The sequence below is a fragment of the Nesoenas mayeri genome, assembly GCF_963082525.1.
Source record: "Nesoenas mayeri genome assembly, chromosome: 6".
Classification (NCBI taxonomy): Eukaryota; Metazoa; Chordata; class Aves; order Columbiformes; family Columbidae; genus Nesoenas; species Nesoenas mayeri.
In genome coordinates this window covers 31,865,746-31,888,604 of record NC_137545.1, presented here as the reverse complement: position 1 = coordinate 31,888,604, position 22,859 = coordinate 31,865,746, and the positions used below count along the sequence as shown (strand labels likewise).

The 22,859-nt window shown below is 40.0% G+C and overlaps 1 protein-coding gene across 8 annotated transcripts in view; it reads left to right on the top strand.

Annotated features, from left to right (window-relative positions):
- The window catches only part of CLASP1 (cytoplasmic linker associated protein 1), a 156,073-nt gene that overhangs the window by 112,436 nt on the left and 20,778 nt on the right, over nucleotides 1-22,859 (top strand). For all 8 annotated transcript variants that reach the window (XM_080346549.1, XM_080346551.1, XM_080346545.1 and 5 more), the window contains 6 exons: nucleotides 437-500; nucleotides 2,087-2,250; nucleotides 3,138-3,216; nucleotides 4,121-4,264; nucleotides 16,591-16,734; nucleotides 17,987-18,093. In XM_080346549.1, coding sequence (XP_080202675.1) covers nucleotides 437-500; nucleotides 2,087-2,250; nucleotides 3,138-3,216; nucleotides 4,121-4,264; nucleotides 16,591-16,734; nucleotides 17,987-18,093 — 702 coding nt within the window. The remainder of the gene's footprint in view (nucleotides 1-436; nucleotides 501-2,086; nucleotides 2,251-3,137; nucleotides 3,217-4,120; nucleotides 4,265-16,590; nucleotides 16,735-17,986; nucleotides 18,094-22,859) is intronic.

Here is a 22,859-nt window from a genome sequence, read left to right as displayed (position 1 = left end):
AAGTTCTTGTTTGACTTAAAATTTAAATTCCCTGACACAAAGGAGACTTAAACCTTTTCTTAAGCTGCAAGAGACCAGTATTCCAGTTAGTCAGCAGCCTTGATGCAAGCAGAAAGTAAATACCACCCAAACATGCACATTTCATGTTGTCTTCTGCAATCCAGAATACCAAAGAAGATAGAAGCAGCAGGAAATGCAGGTGTCTGGCTTTGATTTTAAAAACCAGTTTATTAGACTTTGTAAGACTGGTGATTCCAGCAGTTAAACTATTAATAGAATGCCAGTTAAGGCTTTGCCTTGATACATGGTTTTAAAAGTGTGACTTAAGTAATATTTAAATAAAGGAGGTTAGATTTTTCAGCTGTTAATATTTACTAGCTTTTTTACTGCAACTGGAGTTCTAGCATTAATACCATGTTTTATTTATGTATTTTAGCCGAGTCGAGTTAAAAAGGCTATGTGAAATATTTACTCGCATGTTTGCTGACCCTCACAGCAAGGTAAGATCACAAAGACTTGGCTCACTCTCTTGTGTTACCGTATGTGCACACTTGACACTGTTCCAAGATTAATATTTTGTATTTCTGCCCCGCCATCTGCCAGGGGAAACTGCCATTTATAAATCTCCTTGATTTTTATCTGTTTTACAATGGAGGGATGTGTCTCAGTCTCTCTCGTGTTGCTAGGAGCTGGTTACTCTGTGCTTCCCAAGGAGCAGCCTAATGGCTCTCAGGTGTCAGCTCCTGCAGCGAGAGGTTCAGTATTATCTGTGCTTCTCTAGGGACTATCTTGATGATAGAGTGAAGTTCAGGAATGGTAATGAGCGTCATGGTCATCGGGATTTGTATGTTGTATATGGAATCTCACCAAAATATTGTTCAGGGTCTCATAAATAAAGTCTTCAATGTAGCCACTTTGCCTTCTTTATAACACTGACTGTTGAAGTTAAAGGCTGTGGCAAGAAGTTACAGACATCTCTTAAAAAGAAGTAGGCTGGGGAATGGGGAGGTTGGGCCGCAGGCACATTCAGACCCAGTGGTATTTGGCCGGCAGGTAAGCGTGAGAGGGGAAGAGGGGGTTTTGTGCCCTTGCCTGAGGAGGTTTGCTGGTGGAGGGCAACCAGTGATGGCTGGGGAAAAACATCTGCTGTTGGGTTAAGTACAGTTTGAGAAAGAAAGAATAAGTTGTATAAGTATTTGTACTTCAGACCACTTGGTAAACCACTTTTAATAAATGGTTGTCAGGTGGAAACTCCCGGGCAGGCACAGTTGCCTGTCACAGATCTTGCTTGAAGTGTGTATTTTTGGCCATAGTTATAGACTGGGCCAGCTGTCCCACAGGCCTATGGCAGTTCCTACCTGTAAGGTCTTAATGCTTGGGTGCTCAGAGGTTCAGTATGTGTTGTGGAAAGAGCGAAGGTATAGTTAGTTTGCAAAATATTTCCAATTTCCGAGTAAGGTGAGGGTTTGTTGCACACTGGACTTCAGTTTGTCCTCTGTGGCAGCAGTGATCTGTCATCTGCACTGCCTTTATAGAATTATTGCTACAAACTCACTAGTTCTGGTGTGAAGCATATGTAAACTTTGTTACATACAAACATATATAAGTGTTACTTTCATGAGTGAGGAGACTGGATCTGATCTAAGGTATATAATGTTTTTAATAACTCCACTACGAAGAGATTGTGTTTTAAGAAAATGTAAACTTTCAATGAATGCATCTTTTATCTGTTGGCAAACTGCATCTGAACAACCAGCCTTGATCACTGTGTGCTAACGAGTGTTTTGTTTTGTTGCATGGCCTGCTTTGCTGTGGAATTCACAACAGAGAGTAAGTGTATTCTACCCCCTTCCTTCATTTGTTTCATGTGGTATTTTAATATGACACACTTTAGATGTGTCTTGTCTGTTTTATTGTTTTTGGGTTTTTTTTTGTTTTAGAGCAATGTATTATAGTAACTAAAACATTCATTCATTAAACTGTCTGTAACAAAATCATCTTGAAACTGATATTGTAAACCCCTCCCCTTTGATTATTTTTATTTAAAGCGGGGCGTTCTTTTTTGTGACACTTACTTTGGTTATAGGTCTTCAGCATGTTTCTGGAAACCCTGGTTGATTTCATCATCATTCACAAAGATGACTTGCAGGATTGGCTTTTTGTTCTCCTGACCCAATTGCTAAAAAAAATGGGAGCGGATTTGCTGGGCTCTGTGCAGGCGAAAGTTCAGAAAGCTCTGGATGTCACCAGGTAGAGTACTCAGGTGGCAAATGGTATGGAGTTTTTTTGTGGGATTACAGGAGGAATCTCATGGACATTTTAGAAACCCGTATTTTGAGGGCTTATTCTTGATGAATACCAGAACAAAGGAGAGCAAAGTTATGTCACAACATTTCAAGCATTGAATTAAAAAGGCCTGTCTCTCTTCTAAATAGATAGCTTCAAAGCATAACATTTTAAATGTGTAACAATTTGGGGGTTTTTTTGGTGTGCATGTGCTTTATCAGTTTTCTAGATTACATATTTGCAGTATTCAGAGTGAAAATGTTTTTTACCACAAAGTTTAGAATATCTTTCATGTGTTCAAACAGCAAAACAAATAACAGACCTTGAACGCTACTGCGATGTGCACAGCAGTTTGTAGTCCACATCCTTTTCTATGGACATCCAGCACAGGACACCGTAATAATGAAGTTCAGCCCATCCTGGAAACAGGATAGTTAAGAAAATAGTAGTAGAACTCCAGGCAAAACAAGGATAGAGGGAGGAAAAAGAGGAGAGAAATCAAAACCAGATATGAACTCTGAGGAAAAGATGAACCTGTCTGCTACTAGAGATAAGGGAACAAAGCACAGCCTGAAATGGGGAAGGAATGGAAAGGTGTGCCAAAAGCTGGATAAATTTACAGAGAACAGATAGAGTAACAGTGTATAAAGGTATTGACTTAGCAGATTTTGGTAGTACTAAATCAATAATCAGCTAATCCTTAGACTTGGAGTTTCTCTGAGTGACAGTAAAGTTAAGAAGAAAAGCATTGCAGGTGCTGCAATCTGTTGTGTAAACTTTAATGTATCGAGTTAATTTAGTCCTGAAAATCTATGTTGCATTACATTTTTGCCTTTGTTTTCTTTGGACAGGGATTCTTTTCCATTTGATCAACAATTTAACATTTTGATGAGGTTTATTGTAGATCAGACCCAAACACCAAACCTGAAGGTCAGTATCAAAAGCCTTTTCACTAAAGCATCAACGTGGTTGTCCTAGCTTGCCGTGTCAGACATACTGTAAAGCATAGAGCTCATGACAAGATAACTGGTTGTAAGTTACCTGCATGATATAGAAATCATATTGGCAACTTTGATAATCTCCTCTGTTCTCAGTTTTAATAAATCTAAATATCTTTAAAATAGGACCCTATGACTCAAATCAATAAGAGTTGGGCTTTAGGCACACTGGAGCTTATTAAAGTTTAGACATGGAAAATTCCTTTTCACCATGGTCTTGATGGAGGCAAACCTGGCTGTGCAGCACAGAACAGACCAGACCCAGTCTGACCAACTGGGGGATTGGGCCCTAGGCACAGCTTAAGTGCTTGTTGTGCAGATCAGGCATAGCACATGTAGGATTTGAAGTAAAAAGCATCAGAGATTTCTGTTACTGAATCCTACCAATGGGATGCTGTTGTGCGGACTTGTTTTTCAGGAGGTTACTGTTTCAAAGCTGTAGGAACACTGTAAACATTCATCTTCCGGAGACAGGAATGTACTTGAGACAAATGACTCAGGTGTTCTTTCTTCAGTCTCCCAAATTTTGGATCTGTTGAGACTCCAGCATCAGGCATTTGATTTGAGACCAAAAGCTGTGTTTTGGTATCTAGAACAATAACAGCCAGTGGGAACAGTATGGTGGAGTACTGTTTTGCTTATGCAAATACTTGTATTTCAAGTCAGTTCTGATACACTAGTCCATACTCTACACAGAATTTATCCTGAGTGGATAGTTGCTCTTGATGTTCAAAACATGGCATAGGTCTTATCGATCTGTAGTGGTTACTGTTTATTATGGGATAAATCCATCTTTGCAGGCTCATGAGATTAATAAATCCCTTTTCACTTCTCAGGTGAAAGTTGCTATCCTGAAGTATATTGAGTCCTTGGCAAGACAGATGGATCCAACAGACTTTGTGAACTCCAGTGAGACAAGACTTGCTGTATCAAGAATTATAACTTGGACTACAGAACCAAAGAGCTCAGATGTGAGAAAGGTAAGCCAGGATGAAGAATAAATTGCAGTCATTATTGCTCTTCAAAAAAAGGTTAGATTCTACTTAAGAAAAATGGATTTTACATATCTTACTGTCCAAAACAAATTGTTGATTCAGTAAAAACACATTTCTGAAGCATATCTTCATATATTTTTTTTTCTAGTGGGTACTTAGCCATGTAACTTGAAGTACTATTACTGTGCAAAAAGAGATCAGTTTGAAAATGTTTTTCTTGAGCAGTCTGGAAATATCTGTAGGTTTTTGTTTATTTAGGTGAAGACTCTGTGCTTTGTAGACTCAAGTGAAATCTAGCACAACTTCTGTGTTATAATATTGTTAAAAGAAAGTAAACAAATCACTAGCCTGCCAGGGGCTCTCAACTCTTTTTCTTTTAAGAGCTGTGTGTTTATCTCAACCTGGAAAACACTGACACATTTAGGTCAGGCCTGGGTAAAACAGTACCTTGTTCTTTATCTTGCTGTAGATGCAAGTGTCAGGTGAGCTAAAATGGGGCAGATAGTGATACTCATCTCTCCCAAGAGAAAAGTGCAACTTAGTTTTATGTACCTGGCATCTATAACACGATTCAAAATTACCTCCTCTTTCCAGCCCAGATGTAGAGATAGATTCCAGTAGGAGTGAAAGACTTTGAGATTTACTTCAATTTTTTTAATTAAAAAAACTTTAAGCATTTCAGAATATATAAATTGTACGGGATATTTACACTCCACCTGCACTTAAAATATTGAATTAATGCTAGAATAATGTACGATTTTATAACTTTGGAAATATATTTTTTATTAGCAATTATGTGATTCTGATGAGATCATCACTTGGTATCAAAGATGCTGCAGCTGACACAAGGCTTCAAAGAAGCTTTTTGGGTACATGCCGTTTGCTTTCTGGCATACAACTGATTGGATCTGGAGAAAAATGTCATCCTCTTTTCTGAAGATTTTGTGCAGGGATTATTCCCACCAGTGTGACTGAAACTTGCTTCTGCCTCAGGGAAAAAAAAGGGTGACTTTAAATCCTGGACTTAGATCTGGAATATGCATTTCTGTTTGATGCTTCTATGTACAAGGTCAGAAAGAATTAAACAGGCAAAGAAGCTGCTTCTCTGTTACAGTTCAAGTAAACCTCAAGCAGTTTACTCTGCTGGTGGTCTGCAAGAGAGAGCTGTAATTAATTCAAGTAGAAATACAAATTAAAAATCTCTGCATATTGCACAGTAGAAGAAATGTTTCACCATTAGGGGTCATCATTGCTGCATGCAAAGTTGAGTGAAGAGTGTGGGCAGAGCTGAAAAAATGGGCTGTTTGCTGTGGGATGTGGGGAGCGGGTGTTCACAGCGCGGTATCCATCCTTTTATCTGTTTCATAGGCATGCAGAGCTCTGCCAGGACTTCCAGCAGCTCCACCTGAGTGGTGCCCGGGCAAGTGCCTTTGGGGCTGATAAGAGATTATTGAATCTAAATTCTTTTTATTAAACCTGTGTGTGGCTTGGATTGGCCTCTGATGCCTGTAGATTTCAAATAAATTATTATACAGCTAAGCTAACTTAGGCTACTAAAAATGAAGGTGATCTTTTATTTCATCATACCGTTGTTGTACTATGATTTTATTAAGAACATAGTACAAACCACGGGCTTTAGAAGAAACACTGCGGTGAAGGATTTATAAGCAATCACTGGCCATTATCTCTGTCAGGATTGTAGTTAACAGACTAATAAATTCATTATGCAGTAACAAACTGGATTATCAAGGGCCAACCCAGACAGGTGAAGTGTTCTGAAGAACACAATTAAGAAATTGTCCTCCTTTTTTGGAGACTATAACCTGGAACAAAAACTGCCTTTTTATATCATGATGATTCATTTAAGTATCACAAGATTCTGCCCTTGTGAAATGTATTATGGTGGCCTTCAAGGTCTGAGGTTTTCTTAGTGCAGAACAGACCATGCATTGTAAACATTGACACAAGCTGAAAATAGAGACAGCGGTTGCGGGGGGGGGGAGGGAGAAGAACCAATTCAGTCTTCAAATGATCAAAGTACTACAAGAGGCCATGAAAAGTGTAGAATAAAGTAATATTTTTTAATAGAACCTGGATTTGAGACCACCAGTGCAATCGACTCAGCTCCTGCAAGCTGACAAGAGCAGAATTTGTTGGGGGTACTGAAGAGTCTTGGCTGGCGTGGTCCAGTCCGTGTGTCCGACTGTGGCCGCTTTGTTGGAACAGCAATGCCAGGTCTCAGCTAATTGCAAAGGCAGGGACTGTTTCCCCCAAATAAGTAGTCCCAATGTGGTGGTTCTCACCCAGATTTGAGTTACTGAATGCTACCTTAACGCAAGTAGCATCTCTGTATGTGAGATGGCCATGCTGTGTTGGCTGGATTTTGCCTTGGAGCAGATGCAGGTAAAACAAGCTCACTCAGGCTGGTGGTTGTGTATAATATATAAATGACCTCTCTCAGTGGGGAAAGCACATAGCTGCCGTGTGCAAACGGCAATTAGTCATGCAGATCTGATCCTATGGTAGTAACCAAAGGATCTGTTCCAGAAATGGATTATATTTTCAGTCAATAGTGGGATTATCCTTTTATTAGCTATCATCTGTCCATTACTGTGTTCACTATATATGATGGTCACGGAGGTCCCAGCACTGTGGTGTTAAGGCACTGGAGGAAAATAGAACTAAAAGTGACATTTAGTCCAGATATCTGTTTCACACTGAATGATACAGCTTTGTTAATAAACTTTGCATATTCTTGTGATGACTAAGTGAGCATATTTCACCTATCTGACACATCACTTGAGCTCCAGATCATGTTTTATAGCTAGTGAAATAAAAAAAAACTCAGTCAAAGGAAATGCTGTTGTGCATAAAACAGTTTATGTTCTCATGTGGAATTATATTTGTAGCTAAACATAAGTTCTGTTAACACAAGAAAAACATGGTGTACTTTGAGGAACAAACAGTTGGTATTACAGAGTGTCATTGACAAAATGTCATGATTCCTTCTCAGGGCAGAAACCATTTAAGCTGCTGATAGTAGCCATGAGCTATGTATGGTCAAAATTATTGTCAAGCTTTATGTTTAAAATAAGGTGAACTGCCCTGTGGTACAGGTAAATATTTGTCCTGTTTTAAAGAATGTTGATACTTATGGGTGTTTACCGCATTCAAGTTAGGATTTACTTCCTGCAAGCAGTGCTAGAAGAAAGGTGAAAGACATTTGTCCTCCATGCTGAACAAAAGCCACTGGGTAGGAACAGGTCACACCGCATCGCATAGAAACTTGGGTGGGATGTGGTTCCAGCGCAAGGAGAGCACCTGTTGGTAATTTCTGCACGTACAGCTGTCCTGCTGCTATTTTCCCTAAGCAGAATGTATTGATGGGCAGGGCACAGATCAGGATTTCAGATAACTGAGCTTTAATTTTGATTGCACTAGCAGCTAGCCTTGTGTGATGCACTTGACTTTCCTCTACCTTGGTTTATTCCTCTCTCTAACAAGGTGTCCATTTGATTTTTTGTTGGAAAAGGTTTAAGATTTGATGAAGTCATTTTACAAAAGCCAGTTAATTACCACACAGAAAAGTAACAATGCAAAACCACAATGATTGGTCTGAGGACATTGTCAGTAACTTCACTATATTATCACTAATATTGCCAGCAGAGTTATTGTGCAATCCTTACATAGGTAAAGTGCTTATTGAATTTGGATGACAGGCTTGGGCTCTGCATGGGAAAATACTTTGATCTTGGAAGAGAGCCATCGCTTTGAGAATGGAAATTAAAATGAGGCTTCTGATTTGATTCTGGCCAAAGCCTAAAGAAGCCTCATGCCCAAGGCTTGGGTGAATGGAAACTTTTATTAAACATGAGTGCTCAGCGTTTGAGGGGGTGGAATTGTCTGTGAGGGCACACAGGATCTTGGAGTTTAGGAGGAGCTTGTACAGGCTGAAGGGGAACAAGGCCTTCAAGGTGAAGGGCCGATGTCACTGCCCAGCATCTTGTTAATCAACCAAGCTCTGTTCTTAATGATAGGTAACAAGATCTGTATTGCCCGATTATCACTTGGACTGCTAATGTCAGGGAAGAAGATGACATTTTTCCTTTGTGCCAGGTATCCTGGCTGGCTTCTCTGCTGATGACACTTTCCTATAGTAGTTTTATTTTACAAACTTGGGTGCATTTTTACGTGTTATGGGCAGGCTCATGTCACATGTACATCATGTTCTGTCTTCCACTTAACTAACTGGGAAAACTTTTATCAATTGTCCTTGAATACAGACAGTGGATGGGACGTGGTAAGAAACCAGAACCACTGCAATGAATCAAAGAGCCCAGGAGAATGCTTGTTACTGAGATTTTCAGGAAGATGAAGTCCCCCTGAGACTTCTAGGGATAGTGCCCTCCTTGGATTGGCACTGCTGATTTGCAGACAAAGCTTAGAGGTGTCCAAAGAAAAGTTTGGGATCAGATTTTTTTCTAAAACCGATTGAGAAACTGTTTCTGAATTATACCAGAATATAAGGAAGATTTCAGAGAGAAAGCTGCAGGTCAACAAATTCTTCATATGCTCCAACAGGCAAGGACGATGTATTTACTACTTTAATTAGTAGTCGTAGGTGTCATTTCTTGAGAAATATTGATTTTTGTTACTTTGGTAAGGAAATCATATTAATCAATAAAGCCCAGAGCAAGTTTGAATAAAATATTGCTGTGATGTCTGTAGGAGGACCAGTGACAGAAAATCAAACAGTGCTAAGGAAATGGAATTGGGCTCCTTTGCAGTGTGGTGCCATGAGACCTCTAAAGTCTCTTCTGAAGGTTTAATTTTCTGTCTAGCATCAGGCTGATTTGAGCAACGCTGGGTCAGAAGCTTCAATGTAAAAGCACTCCCAAAGACTCTTAATGAGCTGAAGTGGCACTGTTCACCTTTACTGGTGTTGGGCAATAAACACCGTTGGCTGTGGCCTGTTACAGAAGCAGTGGCAAAGACAATGTCTGCAGAAATGCTGTTGAATGGCAAATTGTTTTAATATTCCCCAGCCACAGGCCCTGGCCTTTCTAAGTCGGAGGTTTCTCGGGCACTCTTGCAATATTCCAGCACCAGATTTGTGCATCTCATGGACTTCATGAAGAGCGAGGTTACCTTAGGGTTTCATGTCAGACTTCTGGAGTCTTAAATAGGACTATGTCCATACTGCTCAGGTCAGCCTTTTAGGCAAAGGATATTCCTGAAGAAGTCAAATTCAGCCTAAATGCACAGAGGAGCTCCTTTCAGTCAGTGTTAGAAGAATAGTGTAATACATCAAAAATGTCACTTGGTGGACTTCAGTTTTTACTTGATTTAGTGCTATTAGAACAAAAAGGATCTCTGTGTCCTAGCTGTGTTTCCAAAATAGTAGCCGTCATTTTCTGTTTGTTTTGAATGTGATGCTAGTGAGCTATGAGACTCAAATGTTTTTAGTGAACGCAGTGTGAGGAAAATGGCTTTTCCCAACATCAGTGGCCAGAAAATCACGTGTTTGTTACCCCAGTGGTACGGGTGTAGATTTCCTGAAAATGAATCTCTTTACCTTATACAGTCTTCTAGTATCCTTTGAGTTGAAAGCGGTTTGTAATATAAATGCATGTTCTCAGTTTACTTGAAACAGTAAGAGCTAGTATGTGACAATACGAGTTATTTCACAGAATGTGTATGCTCGTGCTTATACTATGTGTCTGTGCATAACATGTTTGTGTGTATGTGGCTCTTATATAAATACACACAACCCCCTACCTAGCTATAGGCGATGTATCTGTTTTGAAACTCAGAGGTGATACTTATGTGATGCATTTCAAAACCTTGTGTAGATAAGTTCATATTTTCATTACAAACCATCTTACTTCAGTAGCTTTTCTTTCTTAGCTTGTATGTGTGAACTTTTCCCTCAGAATTCAGACCTATACCAGGTTTATAATAAAAGCTTATCAGTTATTAATGAAATGTAACCTTTGTTTCTAGTCATGAAACATATTTTTGCAACCAGTGCCATTTTGTAAGATGCAAAGCTACTCAGTGTAGCCTTCATCAGCTTGACTTCTAGAGTAATACCTGGCTTTCCAGAAATAAAGAACATTTTTGCCATGGTCTTTGCTATGTCCAGATCACAAAACAACAGTACACATAAGAATTCGTAATCCTTTATACAATGATAATCTAAATAAGTGGTGATTCAGTACTGCATAGTTTTTGCTGGCACTTGTTTGAGATGCCTTTGACACATGTAATGCAACTGTCTAACTTGTAAGAGCCTTTCATGATATATTAAGTGTATGCTGTATAAAACACAATAGCAATGTGGATTTAATCTGTATGTGAATTCTGAATTTAAGTCTATTAAACAAATTCTTCCTTTTCAGGCTGTGGATGTAAACAGCATACTCTAATAGAAGTATCTTGGGAAAGCTGTGTGTTTAAAACTTATACTCAAGTTAACGTGCTTGGATTATGTATGAACTCACGAAGCCATTGTGTTTCATATTACCATATCAGTAATGTGGTTGTCCATAGTCATCTGATTTTAGACTGAAAAAGGAACAAGCAGGAGGTTTGGTAGATAGTTTATTAGCTTAGTGTCAGCTAGCACTTAACTGTCTGCTGGAAAGTACACTTACTTAACACTTGTTTAGAGCCTGCAAACGGTCTCAGTAGATGTGAATTAACTCATTTAACATCAGCTACACTCATTGGAGAATCAAAGCGTTGCCCTATGCCAATATGTGCTAATACAAGCTGCCTAATGTGTCAGTGCTGCCTCTCAATCTCAGCGGATCTCTATTTGTTCTGCTGTTTAGTATGATTCAAAGTGACATGAGAGAGACCTTCTCTATTCTAGTGTGCCTTAAGTTGTGGAAACTCTATTTGCCTCAGAATGGGTGGCAAAATGAATGATGCATACAGGGAGTAGATCATAGAATCATAGAACAGCTTGGGTTGCAATGGACCTTCAAAGGTCATCTAGTCTAACCTCCTGCAATGAGTAGGGACATCTTCAACTAGATCAGGTTGCTCAGAGCCCTGTCCAGCCTGACCTTGAATGTCTCCAGGGATGGGGTATCCACCACCTCTCTGGGCAACCTGTTCTATGTTAGTGTGGGTCTTCCCCGGACCAGGCACAGGACAAAATGCATTTGTTGGTCTATCAGACTAATACCTGCCCTGGAGTAAGGAGTTTCCTTGTTCTTAACTGCTTTTTCCTCTGAACTTGGAGATGTTTGTGAGGTGCAATCAGATGCAAGCAGCTATTCCCCTGCTCCTGCCTGGCCAGATGCAACTGCCATCTCCACCTGGGCTCTGTACCTCAGCACAGGCTTTCAGGTGGTTATGGAGGCCATCAGGAGGTTGCCAAAGCCTTGTAGGAGAACAAGGGGGTGATCTGTAAACCTGAGAGTTGTGGGAAATTTTGAGCCGCTGCTGCCCTCTGCTGAAAAGAATGCTTTCCTTGGTAAATCAAATATTAATGCTTTTCTTTACTTGAAATTAAGCGAGCAACTGATTAAAACTCTTCTGTGAAAAGATAGCATGCGTACTGTTTAGATGATTTCGTAAAAATCTATGCTTTCTCTAAATAATATCAACTTTCCTGTTTGTCAAACCCAGACCATGCATAGTTGGGTGGGTGAGGATTTGCCTGCTAGGACAACTACAGCTTCCTCAGGGCCTGGTGAAGGAAACTTGGAAGAGAAATGTAAACAGGTAGACTAAAAACCGTGTGCACTAATCACACTAATCATGTTTGCAGTCTCAACTGTCTGGCTGTGTAGAGAAACCTTGACTGGGAGCTCGAAAAAAGTGTCTCTGTCTGAAGTAATTTTTGGCTTTGCTGTGCTTTTCTGTTAACTTTGTTGTTGTAGTCCCCCAAAAGCAATCAGGGTATGAGGTCCTCTCCTTTTGTGGGGCTGCCAGTGTTGTGAGCCAATGACCAACAGAAGTCTGAGTAACCTGAAAACTGCTCTCACGTAGCTCAGGCAACTACCTGCTTATTTTGCGTGGTCTATTGAATCAGCTGCAGCAGCAATCGTAAGGCAAGGGCTTAATACAAGCTTAGGTCACCGACCACATTTCCTCTCTAACATAAATGGATTTTTCCAGTTACCCTTGATCTTTTTGCCTAATGAACCCAAACCATTTCGCAGACACTTTATAATAATTCAGCCAAGTTGCAGAGGTTACCGATTTTGATTAATATGTCTGTCCAACACCCACTGTCTAGGTGAAAACAAAAAAACAAAAGCATTTGTGTCCCTTTAGCAGCTGACACTGTAGGACAGCATGAATTGCATTGATCTAACTGTGCAAATTTGGGAGCTGCTACTGGTCTGTGGAACCTGATCCCTCACTGCATTGTTATGAGGAAAATAATGAAGTTACATAAGTGATCCTTTGCAAATGATTCAGGAACCTGACGTGGAGCCAGACCCCCTCACTCACATGGTCAGGTTCTGAAGTCACTGGAGTTTCTCCAGCTCAAGCCAGCAGAGAAACTGCTTCATTAAGATTAGATAATCTGTAAAGTCTACGTTATATGTCACTGCAAGGAGATGGATTAGCGTTCCACGCTAATGGTAGAGAGGCACAAAGGCAAGGGAAAATTCAGATATTACTCTTTCTTGAAACTATGTGTCATCAAGCATGAGTGTTGCATGGAGAATGTTTGTACATTGTGTACAGAAATAAATTTCTTATCTCTTGTTTTAAATTTATCTAATTCTTAAGTAATATAATGAAACAAGGGCCAAGATTTTCAGAAATGACTGGTGATTTTGAGATGATGAAAGTGTCCTCTGGTCTGTGACAAGCTGAAAATCCACAAATTTAAAACTCCTAGAAACATTGTCTGTAAAAGATGTCCTTTGGCTAGATAAATGTATGCTAGATAAGTGAAATTTAGAGAATGACCAAGTGTGTCCAGATCTAACTATTAGGTGTAAAAATTACACTCCTGATGCTTTACATTACTAAAATAAGCTGTATTAGAACTGGGAAGTCTTGCAAGTTTGAAATTTGGACCATGTTATAAATGAGCTTTCAAGCTAACATAGACCTTCCAGCTTTTGAGGTTAGTGGTAACAGTGTTCTTGATTTCATGGTGGCAGGGACCAGACCTTTCTCTCTTACATCTTAAATGGGAAATAACAGCTGAATTTTCAAATAATGGCTTTTGCCTGAAGTAAACCTAGAAGTGTAGCTGAATGGTTGAGGACTATTTAAAAAGAACACAGCCAGGGTTAACCCACGTAGCTCCAGTGCTGCTTTTGAGAGCTGTACTGGAGCACCACTCCCAAGCTGTAGTAGTACTTGGCTTTATTTCAAAAAGCATTGACTATAGGTCTGCTTTCTTTCAGGCCACAGAAGACTGTAAGCATTGTGAGCAACCATTCAGCTCTTCATTCAAAGCCCAATGGCCTGTTTGCAGGCAACAGCAAAGCTACTAATTAGCACCGTGTACACAGAATACTGGCAAACAGTCCTAAAAACAAGCTGTATTTTTGCAAAGAGGGAGGGTGGGCACAGTCTTGTTTTCATTAAAGACGAAACAAAAGAAAAATGGGACAAAATTGAAATGACTTCTGGGAGCCGAAACTTCCCTCAGATACCCCTGCAGCACAGCATCTGTGCTATCAGTGTTTGCGTGGCAGGGCTGAACTGTCCCAGTCAGATAACTCCCCACTTCAAAGTGAAGCCACAGGACCACAAAGTCCCCAGAGGAGCTTTGAAGATTTTGCTCAGATCTGTGAGATGCATCTTAGAACTCTCGGGCACACCTCCAGAATGTCACATCATACAGTGCGTGTGCTTTTGCTCCTGTTTTGCTGTATTTACTTAGATCTCCAAGGGTGACCTTATTTCTAACCCATCAATGAGAGATATGTGGGACAAATATCTGAAATCGTTTCCCACCTCACTGTACCTTGGGCAGCTCCTGACTTACCAGTGGGTATCTCCAGATATTCCAGTCTCTGAGCAACCTCTCAGCCTGGGAACCTTGTTGATCAATTTTCCTTTGGTTTGGTTTGTATGTTTTGTTTTTCATCTCAATGAATATGATACCTGCTTGCTCTGACACAGATGATCTGCATGTCCACCACCTAACCATCTGGGATATGCATGCCATTCACAAATAGGAATGAACTTTGGCATGACTTGTCACTTCACATTCAGCTCAACTTGCTGATTGTTTTTCTGAGATCTCTTGTTTGCAGTAATATTTTTATTATAGAAAATACTGTGCTGGTGAAAACGTAAAAGTTCTTGGATGAAAAAGGACAGAAATACGTGTCCTTCTTGGATACCAGACAGGCTTCATGGCAGAGATGCTCAAAACTTGAGGTCAGAGGAGTGTAGAGTACAGAGATAAGCAAGCCAGGGGGAAAACTATTTCCCCACTTCCTTCATCCTCAGATCTTTAGTGTGAAGTGAATAATGACACACTATGTTTCTGTTCAAGTCAGTGAGTGTCTTGGCAGGAGGCAACATGGTCCATCTGGAGTGAAGAGTCTGAAGACCTGTTGTTTGCTGCAGTCCTTGGAAGCCAGTTAAGCATGTTGTGCCTCAGTTTCTTTGTTGGCTATATGAAAAGGATGTTACTTACCAAACTTTCATGGATGGAAAATGTTTTTATATACAAAACTGTGTTACTGCGAATTGGGGTTGATGAGCAAAGGGAACAGTAGAGCTTGAATTGCAATTTGGACACTGAAAAAATGAAGTACTTTGATTCCTCTCCCATATGAAAAGGGTTTTTGTGTATCCATATTCATCATCTGCTAAAGGATACCACTTCACAGGGAACTGCAGATACACTTAATTACTGCAACTTTACAAACACATTACTCAAAACTCCTCCTTTGAATTTATGAGAAGAATGAATGTACAGTTATTGCCACAGCAGTGAATTATATTTTTACTTTCTTTAAAGTTCTTTTTCATTTTTAGGAAGCTTTAGAAGGTTCCCAAGAAGGTCAGACACTAGTGTCTGCTCTTATTCCAAAATAAGAGCACGTGTAGCTTCGCTTCTTACTTTGTGAGCCTAAGCCACTGCTTTGTATCCAGATATGTGTTTGGGAGGTTGGTGTGTCAATGACTACATCCCTGTTGGAGGGAGGTGATGCTGGTGACCATCAGAGGTCCTTCATCACTGCTTCAGTTTTATTGTTCTTTTAATCAATTTTTGTATTTTTCTATATTTTCAAGGCAAAGAGAGGGGAAAACAAATAAAAACCCAAACCAACCAACCAAAACAAAACAGAAAAAAAAAAAAAGAACCAAACAGAATTGGTGCAATATGTGTGAGTTTTATGCTGCTGGTAATGTCTGGTTAGGAACATGAGATGCTAATTAATCTTGCAGATCTGCACTCTGTGATTTATTCTGCTTCCATTCCCATTTGATTCCATTGTCTTAGTTCAGGATACACAGAACTGTGTGTTTGCTAATGGAGCTAGTGGAGATCCTGTTCTGGCAGCTATTCTTCCAGGTAGATAGGGCAAACCCTGTCCAGTGAAATGAATGGTAAAATTCTTAATTGTTTCAGTGGTAGCCTGGTTTCACTTGTTAAATTTAGTTAAATTTAGGGAATTGATGGGGTCTGGCCTGCCCATGGATGAGAGGAAGGTGGTTCTCACCATCCCAGTGGATCTTCCATGTGAGATGGATTCTTCTGTTACTGAAACAGCCTCGAAGGTGAGACTTGCCAGGAGAGGTGGGAAAACAGAAGCGGAGATTGTCCGATGCAACAAGCTTGTCAGGTCCTTAGGAAGAGGAGAGGTTGGTTGGGAAGAGAACTAGTCCCATTCCCTCCTAAAATAGAAAGTTTGGGAATGACAAATTGCAGTCCTAGATTCTTCATACTTATCTCAGCTTCTGGTTTTATTTGTTTCCTTTAAATTTTTATAGTAGCTTGTTCAATTGAAATATGTGCTGGACAGGACGATGCTAAGGTTTTGTCTCTAGCTGTGAGTAGCTGTATGCTTCATGTCTGAGAATTTAACAGTAAAAATAATAATAAATGCAAAAAATAATAATAAATGCAAATAATAAAAATAATAATAAATGCAAATATTTTAAGCTCCAAGAACTGACAAGTTAACTATAGGAGTTAGCAATTTCTTATGACACATCACAAGGAATATGTCAAAAAAAACCCCTGGAATGGGAGTCCTCATTTCGATTGAAACATACATCAGTTACCATAAGGATCATTACCAACAGGATGCATACTCTTTTCAAAGAATGAAAACTGATGGTCATTTCTTTCTTCTTCTTTTCAGGCAGCACAAATAGTCCTGATTTCTCTCTTTGAATTGAACACTCCTGAGTTTACCATGTTACTTGGTGCCTTGCCAAAAACATTCCAGGATGGTGCTACCAAGCTCCTGCACAACCACCTCAAGAACTCCAGTAACACCAGTGTGGTGAGAGGCCCTTGTCCTTGCAAACAGCAGAGCCACGAAGGCAGCAGCTCACTGATACACAGATGTTCAGTAGCATGAATTACCTGTAACTTTTGTCTTGAAGCAACATGGCAGCAGAGGCTTCTATTTGTTACTTTTATAGGGACTGTTAAAACAAAAAGCTCAATTAATTTTAAATTTAGTACAGTCATAACCAGAACAGATTTAAAAATAAATACTGAGAAGTTTACGAAAGGTGGTGGAGTTTGTGCTTTCAAGTTGTTGGTGGTTTTGAAAATCCTGCCATTAATGACCTCTTTGCTAAAACAAAGATCCCCATACCACAGATTTTTCTGGGCTTACCACTACTATTGAAATCAATTTAATAACAGAAATACTATCTACAAAGAAGCTTTTGGGATCTTTGTTGGCCTACAAGGTCTCCTTAGTCTACACCTATTACGTTATGTTTTGGTTTTACATGGAGCTGTTATGTATTTTGATTTCTCTGAAGGTGTATGTTAATAGATCATTTAAGTATGCTTCTAAACTTCTTTTCCCCCAGAACAGCAAGGATTAGAGTATTTTTTGCCTTTTTTATGTGGAAATCTTGTGAAACTTGCTGGAATTTGAACCCTCCAATCTTTGCACTTCCACACAGACAATCAGACCTTTGTAAGCTAGAACTGCAGCATTAGGCTTCCAAGCAGACAGACTGGATTGCCTAGTACCTTCAACTTTGTGTGAAGAGAGTTGGAATTGGGAGTAATTTCTATTCATTTTACTGTGGTATAAATGATTGTGCAGGCTAGTAGAAAAATGATAAGTTAGATTACTTACTTATGCTCATAATAAGCACAATCAGAATGCTTTAGACAATGTGGAAAATAGCTGCATAAATTGCTAAATTGCCAGGGTAATGGTCTGCATACTTTAGAGGCCTGGCAAGTCATGTCTGAGAAGCCGGTTAGCCTGATGGATTGATAAACCATTTCTGGCAATATTTGCAGTCTGTATGTGTTGCGTAGTTAAAATTGCAGGTACTGTAGATTCCAGAAAAGTGCACATGTGCATTCTTGGTCCTCACAGTAGTACCTTCAATAACATATTAATGACTACATGAACCGTGCCTGCAGATTTTTAGGTCAGGAGCCAGAACCAAAACTGCTTGTCTAGTGCAAACAAAGGCAATATTTGGACCTGTTGTTGTTGTGTGTTCCTGCCTGTGCATTGCGACACGTTGTTAATCCCTGTCTTCCTGCTTCTGTGCCAGGGTTCCCCCAGCAATACCCTTGGTCGGACTCCTTCCCGGCACTCCAGCAGCAGAACCAGCCCCTTAACTTCACCTACCAACTGTTCCCATGGTGGACTGTCTCCAAGGTAATGTGGCAGGCTGATTAAAACTCTTACAATATATTAAAGGATTTCAACACTGAGGGTGCATTTGCAGAATATGACTCACTTTGAAAGCAAAAGGAAGGCCAAAAGTTTACAGTACATTGCTCCAAAGAAACTGTTTGAACATGATAGTACATGGTTGGTGATTGACTTCAGTGTTCTAGTCCTCAAGTTATCTGTGTGATCTTAATGTCTTGTCTTATAATATTTTCTTTCTTAACTAGGCCTTCTCCAGAATCATATTTGTGGGGTCAGTAAAGGTAATTTTAAATGGCAGCATTAGAAATGAGGCCTTGTTGAGGTTGTGAATATCACAAAGTATATGATGACTTTCAGGTCAAGGGTTTCAGATTGTGTCTGTTTTTTAGGTGTGCTCTTGTGATCAGTAATTCTTCTGACTGTTGTACAGTCCTTGTGCTGCTGAGAGAAGTACTGCATCTCCTGTTCCCTTCTGATGCTTTGTGAAAATGCAAAACAAGCAGAGGTGGTGACTGTCTTTCAGTGCTAAATATCTCTCCAAGCACTTTCCGGCTGCTCATCAGCAGAATACTGACCTGATCCTTTGGGCAGCGAGTCTATTGCAACCAGTGTTTTGCTGAAGCTGCAGATGCTACCCTAGAATATAGTGGTTCACTCCAAAACCTTTTATAGAGCAAACATGTACCTTCCCAATATTGAAGAGTCTATGTTTTGTACCATAAAAGCTTAGAGCAGAACAAATAAGAATTTAAACAGTATGCTCTGGGACCATAGAACTATTGGAGGAAAACATGAGGTTGTTACCTGGACAAGCCTTGATTCTTGCTGGGGAAAGCTGAAAAGCTGCTTCTCTGGTCTGCCTGCCCTCTCCATGGGAGGCCATGTCCCTTTGTCGTGGAACAGACAGAAGGAAACGTGTTGGGTGAGGACTGCAGTTTGTAGTCCAGTATAGTACTTTATGCTGAAATGTGTTATCAGCCCTGTCGTGGCTTGATCAACTCTTCTGGAGGGACGCTTGAGACGTGAGTTCCTGTGTGTCAGAAAAAACACAGGCTTTTTGCCTTTAATGAGTAATTACACTAATTCCAGCAACATATGTGGAACACACGGGGTTTCCTGAGAAAATTTTTGATATCTAAATAGATCTTTGTGACCTCTAGATCTGCTGTAATCCAAAACTAGACTGAGAGGTTACAAGCCAAGGTCAAGTTGGCTATTACAACTTTTTTTCAACAAAGGTTTCATTAAGAAATCAAGTGGTAGAGTTTCAGGGGAACGGCTCCAACAATGTTGCTTCCTTTGTGACTAGTTTGAGCATTGTTTCTATGCTGATTTCTGTCATGGGCGATTATGAACTGAGATATGTTTCCCTGTGGTTACGTTGTGGCTTTGCTGGCCATGTTTGCATGTGGCACTTATTTTATAAGTCCATGGCCTTTTACCATGCTTTTGGGGTTTTGCCATTGGGACACAACTGTGTTTTGCCACTTCACTCACTGCTTTTCTGTTTCTCTTTGCATTCTTCTCACCTCTCAAGATCAGGATGCATGTATCAGAATATTGCTTATGGCATTCAGCATACACTTAATACTTTGTTACTGCTGTTTTCTAGCATTTGGGGTTTAGGAACTGGAGTTTTTTCCCCATATGGTGTGTTCTTAAGGAACAGCTAAAGTAATTCCAGAGTATTCTGCCATTGTTGCCAAGACCAAAACTGCCACTGGTATCTTCAGAAAACAATCATTCCTTCAGTTTTCTATGGAGTTCTTGGAGAAGCTGATCCCAGAATTTAGGTGTATTTTCAAGAAGTGTGTCCTGCTTCTTTGCTGGATTTAGTTATTCAAGAGTGATGTGTAAAAGTTACTCTTCAGTGATAGGCGAACGTGGAAGCTGCTGTAAAAGCCCTTTAAAATATTCAGGGTTAAAGTTCTGCTGTTTTTGGCGAGTGACCTCTGAGCAGTAGCAGTAGCTCTAGATTTTTACCTTTTGTAAAGAAGGCAGTGGCAAAGACTGCAAATCAGTGGCTGTAGCTTCTGATGCTCTGCGGGACAGCATCCTCCTTGAAAATGTCTTGTGTAGCACAGTTTGAACATGGTCCTGACTTACAGAACAAGGGAGAATTTAGCTCTGTTTCTGAGGAGTATATGTGGACATCCTTCTTTCAGAAAAAAAGGCTTTGAAAGATGCACTATAACAGTTGATGGGAAGTAGGGTACACTGCAGTGTTGCAGTTGTTGATATAGAAGCTTCGGTGTCATGTTTCCATTACAAATGCTTGTCATTTGCTATTCATCAGTAGTGTAAACTGTCACTTTTCTGTCTACAAAGGTGGAAAATGAGAACACCAGAGTCATTCTGATAGCAGTGTAAAAGGATAAAGATTCCCACAGTTTCTCTCTGTAGCCCTCCTCTGAAACCAGGCTTGGCTTTACATTTTTGTGGGAGCCATTGCCAGAGGGTTGTACTGAGGTCACGTTTGCCCATCGCTTCCTGAGACGTTCTGTGTGCAGGTCCCGCTGCCCTGTGCCGGTGTCTTGCACAGGCAGCCTGAGTGCAGTCGGCTGAAGGATTCTCTCCAGTTCTTAACACCAGCTCTGGCTTTGAAGATTATATTTTATTTCTTTTTTTCTTGATGCAGAGATTGGAAGAGTCATATCTAGAGATACACATGTCTTTGGGGCGGGAATATGTATAGAAAAGATAGTTTGGGTCCCCATAGCATATAAAAATATTGCAAATCATAGCCGCCTTCCCTTATCACTGATGGTTTGTGGATGATATCTTCAATATTAATCAGCAAGGCTGATACAGACTTTCTATAGAATATATGTGTGCCATTGCCTTTAGGTCACATTACTTCTCCCATATTATTGCTGTCACAACTGAATTCCAGATGACTGACACTTTTATTTATTTTGTGTGTGTCTATTTGTGTGTACATACATTTGAGCTCTGGGTAGATTTTGGATGTTTTGGTTGAACTGGACTTTGATGCAAACAACTAACTTGCCTGTCCAGATGATAACATCTGCTTAAGTATCCCCTGATGTTAGTGTCTTCAGAAGGGTAACATGCTTTCACGGCCTCAGACGGAGTCCTTCCTTCTGCTTTCATTTGCCCCATCCAGCTCTGTTTCATGATCACTAGAGCATATCCACTGCATCTGAGTTATTTTGGCTTTTTTGTTTTCACGGTTTTAGTTTTTGGGGAAGAGAAGTTATGGAAAGAAGAAGAAGAAGAAAAGCAGGGGGAGGGCACTTGGGAAGACTGAAAATAATAGGGGAAAAAAACCCCAGACTTCTGACTGAGAGGAAAGAATGTTTCCTGGGAAATGCTCAGATGAATGGCTTGAGTTTGTGATGGACAGAAAAATCTTCTGAGATAAAGTAGTATCTCATGACGTAGTATGACAGAAAGGAAAATTCTAAGTTGTGGAGTCCTCCAGTGTAAGAATATCATTCTGAATGGCAGAGCCACTTTCTGTAAACTCAAATGTTGCATTCAGGCTGTGAATTTTCAAATATTCCAACAGAATTCTAGGTGAAGGAATATCAAAAGAATGGGTTTGCCCTAGTGTTTCTACCTTTGTTAGCAGCTCAGAGAAACCTGTGTGTAGATCTAATTAAAACAAACAGACAAAAAAAGCCACCAAAAAAAGAAAAACAAACAAACAAAAACCAAAACCAGACATACAAACAAACAAAAAAACCCAAACAAACAAAAAACTCCAACAAATTTAGTCTTTCAAAGAGGAAATGCATCAAAACAAAATGCTCACTCTTTTATTTGGCAATGTAGTTTATGTGCTTGTTTTTTTCACTGACAATAGAAAATACCATTTGACAGTTTCAGTATTAAATTGAGTGAGGTAGGGCATGGAAAAATAATGAAAATAAGCTACTCACCTTATACAATAAGGACAAGCCTGCTTTGTTTGGTGACCTGTTTGCAGGTAGGTGAGACCTGAGCTGTGAGGCTTCTGATCAGCAGTCTGGGTGTTGGGTGTATTTCTATAACCATTGCACGTAACAGCTGTGGGGTTTGATTGCTGGTTAATGAGTGAATTTCTGGACACCAGTCTTCAGAGGAGTTTTCAACTGGCTTTGCTGCTTTTTGCACTAGAGCAATTCTTGACTTGTTTGCCACTTCTGATCTTGCAATATCTTTCACTTGTGTGTACGCAAATGTGACTTTCTGAGATAGTGTACTTAAACTTAATAGAAACAAAGCAGTGTCTTGAATACTCCACCAGCTTAAGCATCTGTATTTTCATTCAGAAGATGATTTTGAAAATCCGTGTGCTATAAAGGGTACAGAATGAAAGCAAAGGTTAGTCAAATAGGAACAGGGATGGATGCCTTGACCCAAGGGCACAAGATCAAACAGGAACCAGAAGGAGCTTTTGGAACTTTGAGAGATCTGAATTGACTTAGAGGCTGGTTTCATCCAGTCTTTGCTGGTTTATTTGCTGAGACTTGGGCCAAGTCTCCAGTTTACATGATGCATTTATACTCTAGGCTGACTTTCACTTGCTGCATGTTTGGGGTCAGTTTGAATCTAGTGAAATAGGGTCCGATCGCAAGCTCTATGAAGGTTTGCTGTTTGTCTAGGACCTGTTTGCAAGCACTTATAGAGGTACCAGGAGCCAAACTAGACAAGCTCCATTTAGGTATCTGATTAAAAGTGTCAGTTCCAACTTTCCTTTCTCCCAGGGAAATCCTGTTGCTTGCAAATACCTGCTTAGAGTTTGAATACAGATGTGTGGTTGG